Raw genomic sequence first — 19,617 nt, 5'->3', positions numbered from 1 at the left:
TTTCCTAACTTAACAATTAAATTACCTATTTTAATTTATTTATTTATTTATTTATTTATTTATTTATTTATTTATTTATTTATTTATTTATTTTATTGACTTGTGTATTACATGGAAAGTGGTTTAATTTAATTTAATTTATCTCTTATTGTTTTTTGTTGTTTGTTTGGCCCATAGTTAACAAACCCAAAGGAATAATTTTAATTAAAAAAAAATATAAAAGAGCAAAAATCTGGGTTACGCTGGTTACATATGAATTCTTTCTGTGAAAAACTATATCCAATTTTGTTACATTTTCTTGCCATTTCCATGTAGCACTTAAAAGCTTTAAGAATATGTTTGACCCAGATCTTGTATTAAAAAAATGGGAACTTTCGATTCTTGGGAGCGAAACTGCCGCTGTTTTAGCTTGTCTTGGTTTTTCCTAAGGTAATGGGATATTCTTCTCTTATTATTCCTTTTTATGGTTTGCCACAAAATAGTAGTAGTAGTAAAACAGCAGGGTGCAAGTCTAGTGCACTTTTAAAATCCACCACATTGAGGTTAAAGATATTAATGGTGTACTGTGACACTCTTGCTATACTATGTCCATTAGCATTATCTGCTCCTTTCAGAAGACACATTTCTCCTCAGCAGCTCATTTGTCTTCCAAAATACGTCCATCAGGCTGCTTTCAAATGTTTTTGAACGGAAGACACAAATCCAAAATGCCAGCAACTTGGCTCAGGTTCATCAGGCATCTGGGTGATGCAAAATCTGTTATTTAAAAATATCCACACAGTTACATCAGACTCCTGATTGTCATGAGGGGTTGGGAATTTTGTGAAAGTCAAGATAGTAGCAATAATCCGTGGCTGTCACTGAATGTATCAGACCTGAGCTCACAACTCACACCATGCAAGACAAAAGCCACAACCAGACTACAGTTAACGATGAGAAATGAGCCGTGAGGAATCATTCCCACATGCTGCACAAATGATATCTGGTTTGGTGGCTTCTTGGTGTTCAGATATGTGGACGACACCAGGGTCAAGAACAGCATCTACACTTCAGTCTGTGACTGGCTACATAAAATTCACATGGGAAAATGTTGAGGACAACAAGTGCCTTTTTGCACTTTACAATATAAGAGGGTGGAGTATCAGACATCAAAGACTGTAGAAAACCCACATGCACCTGCCAGTTTCCTTTATTCTCAGATGAACTTCTATGACCTGAAATTTGATATCTTTTTATATCTTTCAGTAAAGTTAATAAAAATATAAGCATGATTATATATGCTAATGATGGGGTTTGTATGTAAGATTGGTGTAGAGTCTTTAAAAAAATCATTATAAAATAAAGCAGTAAGCCCAAAGTAGCCGTGGTTTACGGTGAATTTTATAACAGCTAAGGGGCGTTGTTCGCGGAGTGACTAAAACCCCCTTAGCTGTTATAAATTCACTGTAAACCACGGCTTCACAGGCTTATTGCTTTTATAAAACAGTTATTCCATATACGTAGTAAGGTTTCACAGAATAAAACAGAGCAAATAAAGTGCAATGATATAAATAAAAACAGTATTCTTCCACCAAAAAATGTAGTTCCTCCGAAACAGTTGTGTTTGCAACAAAGTGGTTGCCGAGCAACACACAGAAGTGAACAAAGGTGTATGTTTGTAGTGTAATTTACAACAGCTTCAAACGCGGCTCAACCAATCAGAATCAACGACCGGAACTACCTGTTTTATAATTAAAACTATTACACTTTTAAACCATGAAATTACATTTTCTATCACAGTGATATGAACACAGTTCCTCAACCCCGGTTAGGAAACCCTTTATTTAAAGCTCATCACTCCGAAATAGAAAGTTTGAGCTGACAACAAACCAACCAGTTCAGAAATCAGAGAGCTTCTATATGTGGTCAGAGAGTCTTTAAAAAAAAAAAAAAAAACCTTTCAAAGAGATTTCGAAAAAGCACCGCATTGCCGCACATTTCAACCAGGAGATTAAAAGTGTGGTCGCGGTTCTAAAATTCCTGCTGGATTTTGTCTGAATTTTTGCAGAACAACAGTGAATGTGACGGCATGCAACTACAAGGCCTCAAAGCGTAAGAATGCAGGAAACTAATGCAATTTAGGCAGCCCACAGTTACATTAGAGAGACTGAACAACTGCATCTCAGTTGACAAGGCCAATGACAGTCATGAGATTGATGATGTAGCGTTGTGGATGCTTTTGAATGATTGTGTGCACTGATGAAGCTGCTTGAAATGATGTGGCTGTTTCAGCTACACCAATTACTGACAGTTGTATAAATTCAAAGATATAGCCATGCATTATCCCCACATGAGCATTTCCAGTCATGCTCTGAAATCTGTTGTAACGGGAACGTGAGGAGCAACTCCCTATTAATGCCAGAGGTTTTGAAAGGAAATGTTAAAGAGATATGGTATCGGTGTTCTGCTGCGCATATACTTATGGTTATGTAGTACTGACTCACAAAACATTGATTCCAGTTGCTGTGCTGAGTTTTTCTTAGCAGTCAGGCTCCTGGATAAACTCACACGTTTCTCTCCTGAGTCTAACTTGGCCGTTGCTCCTCAGCATCTGAAGGCAGGCCCTCTAAAAGACCCTCTGCTGGACGATCACGCCGACTTTAACAGAATGTGTGTGGCCATGAAGAAGATCGGTCTGGATGACACCGAGAAGCTCAACATGTTCAGGGTGGTGGCTGGGGTTCTGCACCTCGGAAACATTGATTTCGAAGAGGCTGGAAGCACCTCAGGTGGAGTTATTAAAAGCAACACAGTTTTGGTGCTATATACAGTACCACATCTCGATGAAAATGAGGATAAAATAACATGTAAGTTTTTTGTGTGTTTCAGGTGGCTGTGTCTTGAAGAAGACATGCGGTCAGTCATTGGAGTTCTGTGCGGAGCTGTTGGGTCTGGATGAGGAAGATCTGAGGGTCAGTCTGACCACCCGAGTCATGCACACCACTGCAGGGGGCGCTAAAGGCACAGCCATCAAGTAAGAGCTGCTCACACCTTCTCATCAACAGTTGAGCGGAGATGCTGGAGTCTGGAGGATAACCGTGCACTTTGTTGTCTTCTGTAGGGTTCCTCTGAAGGTGGAGCAGGCCAACAGTGCTCGAGATGCTCTGGCTAAAGCCATCTACAGCCGTCTCTTTGATCACGTGGTCACCAGGATCAACCAGTGCTTCCCCTTCGACGCGTCCGCTCACTTCATCGGTGTGCTGGACATCGCTGGCTTTGGTACAAGACCGTCTATGCTCATGAATACTCTGTTCACCTGAGCCATTAATGTCATGTGACTGCTCAGTCAGATTCCTCGCAGCCTAGTTCTGTCATCTGTCAGCAGGGGCCTTAATTTATCTAACCATCCCTTACTCCTCCTTATGCCAAACCTCATTTTGTCTTCCTCAGAGTATTTTGAGCACAACAGTTTTGAGCAGTTCTGCATTAACTACTGCAATGAGAAACTCCAGCAGTTCTTCAATGAGCGCATTCTCAAAGAGGTGAGTGATGCAGCTGACGTGCCGTCAAAGGTGTCAGTTACAGCAGCTTCATTTCACATCTCAACAGAGAGAGGTTTTGATGCTGCAGTGATAAAAAAAAAATTAAATTGTCCATTGTAAGGCATGAACTGGACTGATGTTTTGTCTGTTGTCTTGTGTGTGGTCAACAGGAGCAGGAACTGTATCAGAGAGAAGGTCTTGGAGTCAACGAGGTCCATTACGTTGATAATCAGGACTGTATAGGTCTGTGTCTCTTTTACACTACACTGATTTCATTGGGCATATGGGGTACAAAAATGATATTTCTGCACTCTTCTGCCTTTTAATACACCAGAATGCAGAAACTTCTGGCAGCCTGTGCTTGATGATTGTATGAATCTTTCAGACTTGGTGGAAGCGAAGTTAGTTGGCATCTTGGATATCTTGGATGAAGAGAACCGGCTACCTCAACCCAGCGACCAGCACTTCACTGACACCGTCCACAGCAAACACAAGGACCATTTCCGCTTGACTGTGAGTCACGCTTTACTCTACATCTCGTTCTGGCGCCGCACTCTGGTTTGGTGGCTGTATTTTTCAAATCTTTCGTCCCACAGGTTCCCAGGAAGTCCAAGCTGACGGTGCACAGGAACGTCAGAGACGATGAGGGCTTCATCATAAGACACTTTGCTGGTGCAGTGTGCTATGAAACGGTACACACACACACACACACACACACACATTGGTCTATCCATTTAGGGAGAAACCAAAACATTTTCAGATCTCCAACTTCGTGATTAATTTAACCTGGGCATCAGTACTTCTGCTTTATTTGAAATAACACTAATCTCCTTCGCCAGGCAAGGATTTATCCGTTTTCTCGACATTTTTGCTCATTTCTCAGTTAAATCAGCTTGGTTAATTGATATAAATAACGGTTAATATTCTGTTGATTCCTCAGTTTACTCTTTATGTCTTAATACTTAAACTGCTATTAAAATGTATAAAAATTCAATAAAAATGGGTACATGAAGCACAACAAATCCACTGCTGAAAATAAGTAAACTAAATAAAACTAAACTGAAATATATATATTAAAAAAAATATAATAAACCTTTCCATATTGAAACAGGTGATTAAAAGCAATAATGAAAAACAAATTGTGTAATAGCCATTGAATAGGACTGTATTGCCAAGTCACCTTTATTTGTATAGCACTTTATACAATACTGATTGTCAAAGCAGCTTTTCGGTGTTAAACAGGAAAATAGTTTGTCAATGATGCAAGAAGACAATAACAGCAAACAGTTTTTTTTATTAAGCGCAGAGCAACAGATGTTGGTAGATTTTGGATCTGACACAAGGGGGCCTTAACAGTTCAGTTAAACAGCCGAGACAATAATCTCAACCTGGCAAACTATCAGCCTGTGCAGTGAACTGAGACTATTAGACACAGGATGGGGATAGTCCGTTATCCTCGGGGCACATGTGACCACACGTTGTAGTTGACAAAGCAACCATATTACGTGTGTTACTGAGATTTTACAATAATTCGATTTTATGCACTCTCCAGAAATAAGTTCACTGTAATGCACAACCTCTTGTGTGTTCATTTATTCAAGGTTTTGTAATTGCTGTAAGTGCCGCATTTTGAACTAAAGCTTAAATTCAATTCCAGAAAAAGTGATTTAGACCATTTTCCCCGCTCTCTTTTCAGACTCAGTTTGTGGAGAAGAATAACGATGCTCTTCACATGTCCTTGGCGAGTCTGGTGAGCGAGTCCAAGGATAAATTCATCGGACAGCTCTTCGAGAACTCCAACCACTCCAAAGACACCAAGCAGAAGGCCGGCAAACTGAGCTTCATCAGTGTAGGCAACAAATTCAAGGTCAGTCTCAAAATCACTTAGTCTGACAGTTATTTAAGGGGAAAAATGAGCAGGGTTCCTGCAGTTTCTTAAAAAGACATAAAATAAATGCTAAAACAAACAACAAAATTCCCAATTAACAATAAAGAAAAAGAAAAACAGGGGTGCCATACAGCTTAATGTGATTATTAAACTTCGGAAGAGTGTTATGTAATCAAATTAACAGGAGCACTGCTCATTCAAAGTCAAAATGCAGCACTATTATGCATTCACACAGTTTCAGAGCCGTTCACAATCAATGAATAGCTACTGCAGTGAATAATTGATTACTGTTGATAAATTATGATAATTTTTAGTGTTTGTATTGTAATATGTTGTACATGGAAGTGTGCATATATTATTTTAAATTACACAATAAACTGTATCTGGAATTTAATTTGCCAGAAACTCTTCTTTCTGGGCCGTCCCGTGAAGGAAAGCCTAAGAACATTATTCCGCATGTTCAGTATAATGAATTTGCAGGCATCACCACATTTGTGTGTCATTATTAATGTATCAGCAAAAATCCATTTCGATAGGCCTATAAATCATATGTATTGATGTATTAGTACTAATGCTGTCAAAATTGGTGCGTTAATGCATGCAATTTTTTTTTTTTTTAGATTAACGCATTAATAACGCACAAATTGCACACAACTTTCAATTGCACGCACAAATACAGTGGCTCACACTGCAGCCTGTATCATTTCATATCAAAGCGCAGAAGAAACTTTGAGCATGCAGTATCGTAGTTATGTCGTCAGTTAAGTCATGAAGTTACCAAAAAAGCGATTAAAGCTGCCTTAAAACTTTACATGTATATAAGTATTTGTCTGATTTAAGAACACGTCTCTGAAATGCAGTGGTTTTCCAAACTGTCCTGGAGCAGCAGCACTGTCTCCCTCATCTAACACTCCCGATTCAACTCGTCAGCTCATTATAGAGACTTAAGAGCTGAAGTGGGTCAGAAAAGGTAAAGAGTTATGAGAAACTACGATGCGTGTCAGATCTGTGTCATGTTCAGCAGCAGCAGCTCTTAAAGCAGCCTGATAACCAGCTGCTGTGATGTCTGTTCATCAAAGAACTAAAGAAAAACACAGGAAATCAGTCACTTTTAAAGCTTTAATGATTCATCTATATTTAAGGCTGAAGGGCACAAGTAGCTAAATTATAATGAGTTTATGTGAAGTTTGTTTTAAGTTCACTTAAATTAGAAAAAAAGATGCCATTAGCTGAAATTCATAATTAGAAGTCTAATAAATGTTAAGATTGATAGCTCTCAATTCTACTTAATGTTAAAGGCTATAGAAAATAATTGGGGAAAAGCAATTTCCTAGAGACATCAGTAGTATTGGTATCAGTGAAACTCACAGTCATTAAAAAGATGCCATTAAACAATTATTGTGATATAAAAGTATATTTAAAAATGTTAATGTTAGGTGGGATTAAAAATTGATTAATTAGTAATTTATTTAATCTATTGACAGCACTAATTAGTACAGTACATAAAACACTTTCAGTTCACACTGAATAAAGCTTGTCTTGCGGCCACTCTGGTTTGCAGTTGAATGTTTGCTGCAGCCTGTTTAATTAAGTTAAAGGGTTACTCCATCCCAAAATGAAAATTTAGTCATTAATCACTTACCCCCATGTCGTTCCAAACCCGTAAAAGCTTTGTTCATCTTCAGAACACAGTTTAAGATATTTTGGATGAAAACAGGGAGGCTTGAGACTGTCCCATAGACTGCCAAATAAATAACAGTGTCAAGATCCAGGAAAGTATGAAAAGCATTGTCAGAAAAGTCCATCTGTCCATCTGTATTGTCATCGCTTCATAACGTTACGGTTGAATCACTGATGGCAGATGGAGTATTCTGACGATGCTTTTCATACTTTCTTGGACCTTGACACTGTTATTTATTTGGCAGTCTATGGGACAGTCTCAAGCCTCCCTGTTTTCATCCAAAATATCTTAAACTGTGTTCCAAAGATGAACGAAGCTTTTACGGGTTTGGAATGACATGGGGGTAAGTGAATAATGACAAAATTTTAATTTTGGGATGGAGTATCCCTTTAAAGAATCTGAGATACTGTACATGATTTATTTTGAGATTGTAGGGTTTTTACTGTATGGACATGCGTTATCAATGTGACTTGTAAAAGTCTTAAAGTCTTACATTTCATACCCCGAAGTTGTTTAATTTTTCGTATTTTTCTCTCACAGACACAACTGAATATTCTACTGGAAAAGCTGCACAGTACTGTGAGTCATCAAGCCCAAGTTTGTTTTCAGTTTTAGCTAAATGTTACCACATACATGGTCGTGTTTTTGTGATTTGTGTGTTTCAGGGTTCAAGTTTTGTCCGCTGTGTGAAGCCCAATCTGAAGATGGTCAGCCATCAGTTTGAGGGCGCTCAGATTCTGTCTCAACTACAGTGCTCAGGTTAAGACACACACACACACACACACACACACACACACAGTGGAGCATGATTTGCCTGCACACATATCACATTACACAGAGCTGCCAGCGTCATTGCATCATTTCCTACAGGATTTTAATTTGCACTTTCAAGTTCAAGCTGAAATGGAGGTGTCCTGACATGCGAAAATCCACCTACAACTATTTCAGCAGCTTTTATGACCTCATATTAATTAATAGACAACATGACAAAGTTTAATGTGACATTTATTATGTTAAGGTGAGGGAGGGAAGCTCAAGCCCATTATTTATCCCCATGAAGCCTACTGTACCATATTTGCTGAAAAACCTGTTGTACACAATCTTCTACATGCCTTTTGTCATCTGATCCATAACTTGTTCTTTTAGTATAATTGTAAAAACCCCTTCACGTCGTGGTTTATGATACTGAAGTAAACATAAGAAAAAAAATTAGTCAGTAATGTTTCAAAATGAACACTTTTCACACTTTTAGGTTTACTTAATTATCCATGCATCGTCTTTTATTTTTTATTCTGTTCAAATTTTGAAGAATGTTTATTTAATAATTTCTCAGTCATCTTAGTATTGCATTGCATTATACGTTTTACTCCCCACAATAATAAAACTGCAGTGCTTTGATCATAAAAATAAGCATTTAAATATCATCTTACTGAGACATAATATTGAGAGATATAGAGTAACAACTGAAATTGATATGCATTTTACTGTATGTAGGTAGTCTGTTACTGTAGTCTGAAGTCATTAGATACTGTTATTAAGATCTCATTCATTTACATCACATGCTGTCAGAATCTGATCTTACTTTTTGTCCGCAGTAGCAATATTAGCATGTTTTTGCTTAGTTTGGGCCTCTGAATAATATTGAGGTGTTTTGCATAAACTGTTCTATTTCAAAAACTGATATATCTAAGACTATTATTTCAGCTTGTGTTGTGTGTGTGTTCTCAGGGATGGTGTCAGTACTGGATCTGATGCAGGGCGGCTTCCCCTCACGAGCGCCGTTCCACGAGCTCTACAACATGTACAAGCAGTACATGCCCGCCAAACTGACACGGCTCGACCCGCGGCTCTTCTGCAAGGTGTGTGTGACATACAGTCAGTGTGTAAATGCATGTGCAGGACGATGTTGTTCTGTGTGCTGGTAAGGTTTCTCAGCAACTACTGTTGTTGCTCTATGATATTATTTAGGTATTAATAGCATTTTTATTTGTTTTTGCTCAACAGGCTTTGTTCAAAGCTCTTGGCCTGAATGAAAATGATTATAAATTTGGTTTGACAAAAGTTTTCTTCAGACCTGGAAAGGTGATGTATATACCTTATATAATTTTAATAATCTTGATAATATATTATCTTAATAATATCACAATGTTTGTTCCGTTTAATGTGTTTGGTTTTTTCTTTTGATTTTGGGATGAAATATGACTCATTCATTCTGATTGAATTCATCCTGGAAATCTTTATTCGTGTATCCTGTTTCTGATTGTAGAGTAGGAATGGCAGAAAACTGTATTTTTGACTTTGACCATAAGTTTATTGACTGGTTTGATGTTGCTCAGTTTGCGGAGTTCGATCAGATCATGAAGTCAGATCCGGATCATCTGGCTGAACTGGTGAAGCGTGTCAATAAATGGCTCATCTGCAGCCGCTGGAAGAAGGTGCAGTGGTGCGCCCTGTCCGTCATTAAACGTACGTAACTAACTGATTGTTGCTCTTTAATTAGTGAAGTTTATAGACACATACAGAGAAGAAGCAATTGTGCAGAAGTTAAGAAGGGGGAGAAATTACCCATTGGTCCACACAGTGTTTAATGTTGTTTTCATGCTCTGTCAGTGAAAAACAAGATGCTGTACCGAGCCAAAGCGTGCATCCAGATGCAGAAGACTGTTCGCATGTGGCTGTGCAAGAGGAAGCACAAACCACGGTGGGCACTTCCTCTCCTCTTCAGTGTTTGTTAGTGATGGAAAATAGTGGCCTGCTGTCCGTGATGTGTTTACAGTAATACATTTACTATAATTCTAGCAGGCAAATTTGTAAATAAACACTTAAAATATGCAAATATCAAGCTGTAATCATATAACTTAAACATGTTGGTTTTAGGTATTAGATGGAATTGCTTACCCTGTTTATGTACATGCATTTACAATTAAAAACTAAACATGGTTACGTTTTGTTTGCAATCTCCTCCAACATTAATTACATTAATGCATGTAGTTTATTTATTTATTTATTAACAAGGATGCATTAAATTGATCAAAAGCGAGAAAATATGAAGCAGCACAACTGTTTTCAACATTGATAAGAAGAAATGTTTACAGAGCAGCAAATCATCAGAATATCAGAATGATTTCTGAAGGATCGTGTGACACTGAAGACATTTTAAAGTATATAACAGTTGTTATTTAAAATTGTAATAATGGTTAATGATATTGTCGTTTTTACTGTAATTCAGTCGATTAAAAAAAAATATAGCCTTGGCGAATGAGACATCTGAAGATGATTTTCTGTGGTCATCCTCAGTGTGTCACAGATGCTGCGTGTAAAACTGATGAAACCTGTGGAAAACGTGAGTTTGTGTGTGTGTTAGGATCGACGGGCTGGTGAAGGCATGTAACCTAAAGAAGAGGATGGAGAAGCTGAATGAGGTGGTGTCTGGACTAAAGGAGGGAAAACAGGAGATGAGCAAACACATGCAGGAACTCGATTCCTCCATCAACGCTCACATATTCAAGATTAAGGTGTGCATCAATTCAGTTCAATTCAATTCAAGTTTATTTGTAGAGCGCTTTTTACGATACAAATCATTGCAAAGCAACTTTTCTACAATATTTAGTAGTAGCTTATCAGTGATGACTGTCAGTTTATGTGTATACGGCAGAAATGTTCAGAAAAATCAATAAAAGACGTAAACAAACAGACGATTAACACTATTAATAGCAATTATGCAATCAAACTTATAGCAAAATGTGGTAGTTCTGTATGTTGTCTCTGGGTTAGCATCATCTGAGGTCCTCTGAGGGGCTGGCATCATCTCTTCTCAGGTGTTCTGGATCCAGACTGGAGCTTGTGTAAATCCTAGTTACCACGGGATGTAAATCCCATCAGAAACAGAGAAACAAATAGAGACATAATTAGCATAGCTGCTGTTCCAGCAAAGTACAATTAATTAGATTAACCCAAGCTAAAGAATAATAATGCACATTTGATCAGATATAACTGCAGTCCAAAATTATGAGATGCATTATTTGAATGCTTGGCCAAAGAGGTGTGTTTTTAATCTAGATTTAAACCGAGAGAGTGTGTCTGAACCCCAAACATTATCAGGAAGGCATAGTCAGAGAGAGAGAGAGTCCTGTCCTGAGCCTCACTGGATCTGAAAGGGCTGTAGATGAAGAACTATACCCTGTATGTGTCTTCTCTCTCTAGAACACTGTAATGAGCCGCATAGACATCGACCGTGAGCACCAGGCTCTGGTCACTCGCTCGCAGGAGCTGCTCAGCGTCATGCAGAAGAAGAAGCAGGAGGAGGAGGAGATGGAGCGTCTGAGACGCATCCAAGAGGAAATGGAAAGAGAGAGGAAGAGACGTGAGGAAGAGGAACAGAAGCGCAAACAAGAGGAAGAGGAAAGACGCATGTGAGTAGACATGTTAGAAATCATTTATTCACCCTCATGTCGGTCCTAACCCACATTACTTGGAATTTTTTTTTTTTCATATACCAGCCAGTATTTTCTATATAATAAAAATGGATGAGGACCATAAAGCACCATCAAACTATCATGAAAGTCTATCCACTGTAGCTCTCAGGTCAAATGATGGTGCCACTGCTGACTTCATGAACTGAAGACTTCTGTATGTAAATGACCTGTTACCATTGGCTAATGTGTTTACATGTGCATTGTGAGGGGGAAAATCTGAATTTAATTAAAGTTTGCATGAAAGTAACATTTTAAATGCATATAATAGATCATAATCCTCAGATAGACGCACGTTTCTTTTAATTCTTAATTTTTTGTTATTATCTATAATCAAAATATCCACTCAGTCTTCCAGTGAAATGTCAGGCTTCTCTCTGGTGACGTATGCTGGACTTCTTCAATCATTTGTGACCCTGCAGCACAAAACCAGTCTTAAGTCACTGGGGTATATTTGTAGCAAAAGCCAACAATACATTGTATGGGTCAAAATTATTGATTTTTCTTTTATGCCATAAATCATTAGGATATTAAGTAAAGATCATATTCCATGAAGATATTTTGTAAATTTCCTACTGTAAATATATAAAAACTTAATTTTTGATTAGTAATATGCATAGCTAAGAATTAATTTGAACAACTTTAAAGATGATTTTCTCAATATTTAGATTTTTTTGCACCCTCAGATTCCAGATTTTCAAATAGTTGTATCTCAGACAAATATTGTCCTCCTAACAAACCATACATCAATGGAGAGATTATTTATTCAGCTTTCAGGTGACGTATAAATCTCAATTTTGAAAAAATTACACTTACACTTAAGACTGGTTTTGTGGTCCAGGGTCACATTTAGTTTGCGTAATCTCTAAGATGCACAGAACCAAGTCCTGCCGTTCTTTTTTTTTTTTTTTTTCTCTGATAACTCATTTTACTTGGATATGCAGCACTAATTCTGATATTACTGTCTCCAGCTGAAGCTTCTGTCTGTCTGTCTGTTTTAGGAAAGCGGAGATGGAGTTGAAGAGGAAACAGGAAGAGGAAGAGCGCAAGAAAAGAGAGGAGGAGGAGAGGAGACTGCAGGTAACCTCAGCTTTATACATCACATTATTTCTTCTGCATTTTCCTTCACGTTCACCCTTAAGCAGGGTCTGAAATGAACCTTTAGTCAGATCTGCCAACAGGTGAGAATTTCCTGGCCAGGAATGTTTCTTAACAGCTGTGTATTTTGGATTGCTGTTATTAAAAAAATAGGTTTTTGCACCTATGAGAATAAGATTATTTAGCCTTGCATGTTTGCGATTTCCATCTCATACTAACTCTTGTAAAAATACCAAGTTCTGTCATGAAACTGTAGATGGGTCCTTAACGTAACTGATGATATTCTTAGCATTAACCGATTTGCCACAAGCTGATTGGTTCATGTTGCATACGCAGCCAATGAACTTGCTGCTTTACAATTAAATTGCTGATTAGCATCGCTTGAGCATTGCAGTGTGCTTTCAGAGTTCCTCTGAAGCCCTCCACCTTCCCCAGCTCCACCTGTATAGATCTGCTGCGGGTTATTAGGTTGGCTTGAGAAAGCCAACCTGCTGATCTGCTACTTAAGCTTATTATTATTAGGGTTGGGAACCGAGAACCGGTTCTGTTCTTTGAAAAGAATTGGAACAGTGAGCAATTTCTAAGTTTCGGTTTTAAAAACAGTTCTGGTGTGACACGTGACGAAGCGCTGTGAGCAGCCTTGCGCCGGTGTTCTGGTGATTCAGTGTTTCCCGTAAAGGATGTCACAAACCAAATAACAGAAACGCCGCCCTGCCTCTTTAATTATTGTTTATATCTATTCCAATGACGCACATTCCACAGACGTGCCACATCTTTAACTACCGAACACATGTTTCTCACGGCTGTACGTGCACTCATGCCTTTGATAACTGTGCACGTCATTTTGTCTGACTGTACATGTACCGGCAGCATGCAGCACCTGATGACACTAAATTACATTAGATTTGTCCCATATTCTCATTAATATACATACTGACTTTAACTTGGAGCACTAAATAAATAGACTGCTATTGTTATGCAAATATGAGGGTTAGATTATTTAGTGTACAGGTCATTTCAAGAGTGATAAATAAAGTGATAGAAAATTTATTTTCATGCATTTTAAATGTTTAAAAATGTGGAAACCACTCATTGCATCACAGCATCTCCTGACTGCATTATTATTTGTAAAATAGGGGTTTTATGGAGTGTGTGTATACATGGTTATAAGTAATATATGTTGAATTTTGACATTGCCAACCTTTAAATTAAGTTGACAGTAAGTAATAAACAGTATTGAACATTGAGAAGTTGAGTGTTGTGCATTTTTCCTTACCACTATTTTTTAATAGTTATTTAATGATTTTAATGGAACCGGATTCAGAACTGGAACTGTTAGGCAGAACCGGAACCGGAAAATTTTTAACGATTCCCAACACTAATTATTATTATTATTCTTAGACTAAATTTCTGAACGCTACTCCTCCTAGAGCTTTCAAGCTAGAACCACCAAACTCAGCCCAGCTCTTCAGACTGATCTGACTTATGGTTTTCATAAAACTGAAGATTAAAAATCATTAAAAATTCCCTAGACTTGCATTGACGGAATGTTCAAATGAGCCAAGACTATTCAAACTCCAACTGTCAAAATTCAAATCTAAACTATTTCTAATCTATATCTATCCTAGCGACATGCTAATCATGCTAGAAAAATGCTAGCGACATGCTAGTAACTTGCTAATCATGCTAGCAGCATGCTAGTAACTTGTTAATCATGCTAGCAACATGCTAGTTACTTTCTAATCATGCAGACATGCTTGTAACATGCTAATCATGCTAGAATCTATCTATACTAGTGAAATGTTAATCATGCTAGAAAACGTACTAACATGCTAGTAGCATGCTAATCAGGCTAGCGACATGCTAATAACTTGCTAATCATGCTAACTACATGCTAGTTACTTGCTAGTCATGCTGACAACATGCTAGTCATTTGCTAATCTTGCTAGCAACATGCTAGTAACATGTTAATCATGATAGAAAAATGCTAGTGACATGCTAGTAAATTGCTAATCATGCCACCAATATGCTAGTAACAGGCTAATCATGCTTGAAGCATGTTATCAACATCTAATCTATCAAAATTGTCTAAACCAAAATTTTCAAACTTCAGGCTTTTACAACTACTTTAAACTTTCAGGCTAGGCTTTCTCAAGCCAACCTAAAGTTTGTCTTGACAAACTTTTTTATCTAGTTTTATATGCTATTTGTGCAGCAGCAGTATGTCTTAAATACTCACAGCACCGTATCAGCTTATGTATTAGCAGTAGGGAATTCCTGTACTTGCAGCTGCAGCAATAACCACTTGCATTTTTGTGTTGGTGTAAACAGGCCTTTAGTAATGTGACTCTGATAGAGCAGCAGATTTGATGTGTGCCGTGTGTTTGCCAGGAGGAGATGGAGCTGCAGCTGCAGGAGGAGAGGGAGCAGGAGGCGGCCCGACAGGCTGTGCTGGAGCAAGAGCGGCGAGACCGAGAGCTGGCCCTGCGGATCGCCCAGAGCGAGGCTGAGCTCATCCCAGAGGAGACGCCTGTGGAAGCCACCCTGCGCAGGTATCTGCTGCCTCTGAACCAAGCAAATGGCATACCTTCAGATATTTGCCCAGCACACCCTACAGCTAAACATGCCCCATATAGCAGTCTTACATCAATACTGACTCCAGTGGGCTGAGGAAAAAATGCATTACACAATGAAATACGATGCATGAAATATTACACATGCATTCATATGTCAGAGTGTTTCTCGTCACACAAACACATTCAATCACAGCTGCAGGTTAAAGGAATGATCTGGGTTCAATGCAAGCTAAATACAAGCATCTGTGAGTAAAAATATGATAATTCAGATCTTTGCTGAAGAATCGATGAAAATTGATCAAAAGTTAGCGTAAAGACATTTCTAATGTTACAAAAGATTTCTATTTCAAAGAAATGCTGTTCTTTCATCAAAGAAAATGTATCAAAATATTAAGAACAGTTTTTTTATGTAGCACATTATACATTTTTATAACACCATAAACTCAAACATGTCAAAGAGTCAAGTATGTTTTAATTCCTCATGATTTGACTCCTTTCCCTTGTCTTGAACCTGGAACATTCTTAATAAAGCATTGATGGTGGTGGGATTTTGAGTCTTTTTTAAATACTGGTGGAGACTTTGATTACTCTATGTAATGCTCTTCCTGTCTGTTTTTACAGTATTGCACCACCACAAAAACTCAAGAGCTTGACCATGTAGGTTACACTTTCACTATGTCTCCTATTTAAATCTTTTTTCTTTACTGATCTTTTTTTTTAGGTTAGTTTAAAAGCAGCACCATGAATTTCAAATGGATCTAGCTTGCAGCCTTTGTAGAGAGTTTAAGGTCATTCCCAGTCTCTTTGGGTCGCTGGGGTTTGGAACAGTCATAGCAGTCTCACCAGACAATCACCTTAAAGCATTCAGACAGATTTCCTTCAAAACAGAAGCTATGTAGCAGATCCTAGTCAGTCAAATGTACAAATGGAATATCCTGTGAGTGGTTTACGGATGGCATCATATACTAACTTGTGCAACGGTCCAATAATTATGTCCTTTAGGGAGGAAATGGCCAAGGAAATGTCTGATCTTCTGGCTCGGTGGGTAGAAGGGTTTGTTGTTAGCACTGTAGATACACACAACCAAAAATCAAAACATTCCACTGAAAAAAAAAAGTCGATCAAATTTGAATCATTCAGTCCAATCACAAAACTTGAGTCATTTCACTCGATATTTTGTTAATCAATATGAATCCAGAGTTATCCAGAATGATCCTTCCTTGTAATCGAATTAAATGCAGATTTGTGCCATCTTTCTTTTTTCTGAAATTGATTTCCTGTTATTGCTGTTGTGTAAACTTTTTTCTTTTCTTTGACAGATCTCTGATATCATCAGTCTTTCTTGATTCAATTGAGACATTTTTGCATTTAGCATTAATTCAGTCATGCTGTTTATTAGCATGTGTTTGATTTAGTTTTATAAATGAAGGAGTTTGGTCAGTTGTATTAATTGTATGTAGTGTAAAGTATCTTTGGACATTTTAATTGGCAAGTTGAGATCCTTGTTGATTTTGTACCTGGCAGCTTGTCAAAAAAAGAGTCGGATCCGCAGGAAATGTGATCTGTTTATGTGTTTTCTGTGGATCCAGAGCTCCACAGGTGACTGCCACAAATGCTCAAGCTGATGTGAAGAAATATGAACTCAGCAAGTGGAAATATGCTGAATTACGGGACGTCATCAATACATCCTGTGGTAAGAAAGCTATAAATATATATATATATATATATATATATATATATATATATATATATATATATATATATATATATATATATATATATATATATATATATTTTTTTTACAAGGGATACTTTATGTTTCTGACAGTATACAGAGGTCCAAAAGTCCTATTTCAATTTGCATTTTTATCCAATTTCATACAGATTGTCTTTTTACAAATATACAAGTAAATCCAGTATTTGGTACGTCTCAAGTTTGCACTCAAGCTTCAAATCAGAAATGATCATTTTAGAGTTTACCTTTTGTTTTAAATGTTAACAATATTTATTTCCAGGTTCCTTTTTTATGCTTATGAAACAGGAACGTAGCACATAATCTGCTGAAAAAAAATAGATTTTGTCTTGTGACTTACACATTCTTATAAACTTAAAATGAACTTAATTCTGTATTGATTGTTTTATTTCACTATCTCTGTTTAGATATCGAGTTGTTAGCTGCGTGTCGTGAGGAGTTTCACCGCAGACTGAAGGTCTATCACTCGTGGAAGTCAAAGAACAAGAAACGCAACACTCAGGATGAGCAGAGAGCACCAAAAGCCGTCACAGACTATGGTAAGAAATGCCACTGGAGATCTCCTTTCGTTAGGATGAAATGCAAATTAGATACTGTAGACAGAAATAACTTTTTGTGTGGGTTTTTTTTTAATAGTTGACATAATTGGAAGCCAAGGCTTCGTAGGTGAGTAAGGCCAAAAAATAAATCAACAGCTGACTAACTCCCCAAAACAGAACTAGAGGACCTAATGAAATAAAAAGAGAAAAAAACTCACTCAATAGCAAGCCAATAGAAAAACACAAAAAAAATCCCTTTCCCTGCTGCCTTCCTAACCATCTGAAATATAAGTTTCATGTTTTTGAAAGAAGAATCTTATGCTTAGGAAAGCTACAGTTATTTGACCAAAAATGCAGTAATATTGTGAAATAGTATTGCAGTATAAAATAACGGTTTTCTATTGTAATGCATTTTGAAATGTCATTTATTCTTGTGATGCAAAGCTGAATTCTCCAGGCTTTCAGAAATCATTCTGATATGCAGATTTGCTAATTCTAATTATCATCAATTTTTATTTTTAGGTGTTTTAATAAATAGAAAGTTTTGCTACGGCTGGTTGGGGCCGAACGTTAGACTATGGAGATGTTTTTTGAACACTGTTAACACTGTTGTCCTCCCATCCTCCTCCAGCCCAGCAGAACCCGCTCGTGCCTGTCGTGCCCCGGCAGCAGGAGATCGTCATCAACAGACAGCAGCGCTTCTTCCGCATTCCCTTCATCCGACCAGGAGACCAATACAAAGACCCTCAGAACAAGAAGAAAGGATGGTGGTACGCACACTTTGATGGGCCGTGGATCGCCAGACAGATGGAGCTGCACCCGGATAAACACCCCATTCTGCTGGTGGCAGGTCTGATTCACTTTCACTGCTCTCTTTCAGAGATGTCGGTTCATTGCCCTTACCTCGCTTCTTACAGTATTACATTTGAGAGAGAAGCTGTTGGTTTCAGCGAATTGTGTTTCTGCTAGAGATCAGTATTTTTTAGTTTTTACAAAATAATTCAATAATGAGAGCGGAGCAGAACAACATCACTCATTACATTACGCCCACCTTTACAGCAGAAAGTCTTTCAGATCATTTCCTGTTATTGCTGGTTCCTAATGTGGAGCGTCTGTTTGTGTGTTGATAGGTAAGGATGATATGGAGATGTGTGAGCTGAGTCTGGAGGAGACGGGTTTGACTCGGAAGCGTGGCGCTGAGATTCTGCCGCGCCAGTTTGAGGAGATCTGGGAACACTGTGGAGGCATTCAGTACCTTAAAAACGCCATCGAGAGCAGACAGGCCCGACCCACGTACGCCACTGCCATGCTGCAGAGCATGCTCAAATAAACACACATCACTGCTCTAGTTCCATGAGGGAAGTCTGCCAACTCCTACATAACCAGCACTGACTTTCATTTAGTTCTTTTCATTTAGTTAGTTCTTTTAATATTCTTTATGGATTTTAGTCTTTTGACTTGATTTTCCAGCTCTTTTTAAGTGCTTTTTAGTTGTGGATTTATTTGAATATCTGGTGCGTCGAATCATCTCATCTTTAATTGCTGTGTAATTGCCTCTAAACTGCCTCTTAATATAATTTCCTTCATGTAATATTTTTGGTATGATATATGATGAACATCAGTAATCCACTGGCAGTGTTCCTTTAGAGAAGTGCACCAGTCTCTTCCTAACGTTCGAATCGATCTCACGCTGAAATCAAGATCCTCTTGATGGAAATACTGACATTGTTCAGCACTTTACTCTGTTCTGAGTTTTGTTATTCACTGTGAGTTCAACTGCTTGCATAAAGTATTTACAAAAGCTACAATACAATAACTCTGGTAAGTAATGACAACTAAATTATGACTCTGAATGAAAAATGTTTAATAAAAAAAATAATGATTTTAATATTATGGTTTAGTCCTTCTTGTGATAGTTATTGTTGTGACACTAAATCTGATGATGATTATGCAATAAGATACACAAGGCATGGTTTGTAATTGTGATAGCAGAACAAATATGTGACCCTGCAGCACAAAAGCAGTCTTAAGTCACTGGGGTATATTTGTAGCAATAGCCAAAAAACATTGTATGGGTCAAAATTATAGA

At 37.8% G+C, this 19,617-nt stretch overlaps 1 protein-coding gene across 9 annotated transcripts in view; it reads left to right on the top strand.

Annotated features, from left to right (window-relative positions):
• Positions 1 to 19,416, top strand: part of LOC109051539 (unconventional myosin-VI-like) — a 55,570-nt gene extending 36,154 nt beyond the window's left edge. For 2 of the 9 annotated variants that reach the window (XM_042777351.1, XM_042777350.1), the window contains 25 exons: positions 2,588 to 2,768; positions 2,869 to 3,013; positions 3,101 to 3,258; positions 3,430 to 3,521; positions 3,692 to 3,764; positions 3,907 to 4,034; positions 4,118 to 4,213; positions 5,218 to 5,388; positions 7,631 to 7,669; positions 7,756 to 7,849; positions 8,819 to 8,949; positions 9,095 to 9,172; positions 9,427 to 9,556; positions 9,701 to 9,791; positions 10,455 to 10,605; positions 11,294 to 11,502; positions 12,564 to 12,642; positions 15,052 to 15,212; positions 15,858 to 15,893; positions 16,239 to 16,277; positions 16,826 to 16,929; positions 17,397 to 17,528; positions 17,626 to 17,655; positions 18,160 to 18,378; positions 18,659 to 19,416. In XM_042777351.1, coding sequence (XP_042633285.1) covers positions 2,588 to 2,768; positions 2,869 to 3,013; positions 3,101 to 3,258; positions 3,430 to 3,521; positions 3,692 to 3,764; positions 3,907 to 4,034; positions 4,118 to 4,213; positions 5,218 to 5,388; positions 7,631 to 7,669; positions 7,756 to 7,849; positions 8,819 to 8,949; positions 9,095 to 9,172; positions 9,427 to 9,556; positions 9,701 to 9,791; positions 10,455 to 10,605; positions 11,294 to 11,502; positions 12,564 to 12,642; positions 15,052 to 15,212; positions 15,858 to 15,893; positions 16,239 to 16,277; positions 16,826 to 16,929; positions 17,397 to 17,528; positions 17,626 to 17,655; positions 18,160 to 18,378; positions 18,659 to 18,858 — 2,967 coding nt within the window. In that variant the 3' untranslated portion in view covers positions 18,859 to 19,416. The remainder of the gene's footprint in view (positions 1 to 2,587; positions 2,769 to 2,868; positions 3,014 to 3,100; positions 3,259 to 3,429; positions 3,522 to 3,691; positions 3,765 to 3,906; positions 4,035 to 4,117; positions 4,214 to 5,217; positions 5,389 to 7,630; positions 7,670 to 7,755; positions 7,850 to 8,818; positions 8,950 to 9,094; positions 9,173 to 9,426; positions 9,557 to 9,700; positions 9,792 to 10,454; positions 10,606 to 11,293; positions 11,503 to 12,563; positions 12,643 to 15,051; positions 15,213 to 15,857; positions 15,894 to 16,238; positions 16,278 to 16,825; positions 16,930 to 17,396; positions 17,529 to 17,625; positions 17,656 to 18,159; positions 18,379 to 18,658) is intronic. The other 7 variants (XM_042777359.1, XM_042777353.1, XM_042777356.1 and 4 more) reach the window with 4 other exon arrangements.
• Positions 19,417 to 19,617: the final 201 nt, after the last annotated feature.

This window comes from Cyprinus carpio, chromosome A20, assembly GCF_018340385.1.
Source record: "Cyprinus carpio isolate SPL01 chromosome A20, ASM1834038v1, whole genome shotgun sequence".
Classification (NCBI taxonomy): Eukaryota; Metazoa; Chordata; class Actinopteri; order Cypriniformes; family Cyprinidae; genus Cyprinus; species Cyprinus carpio.
The sequence above is the reverse complement of the archived record's forward strand: the minus strand, read 5'-3'. Positions and strand labels throughout refer to the sequence as shown.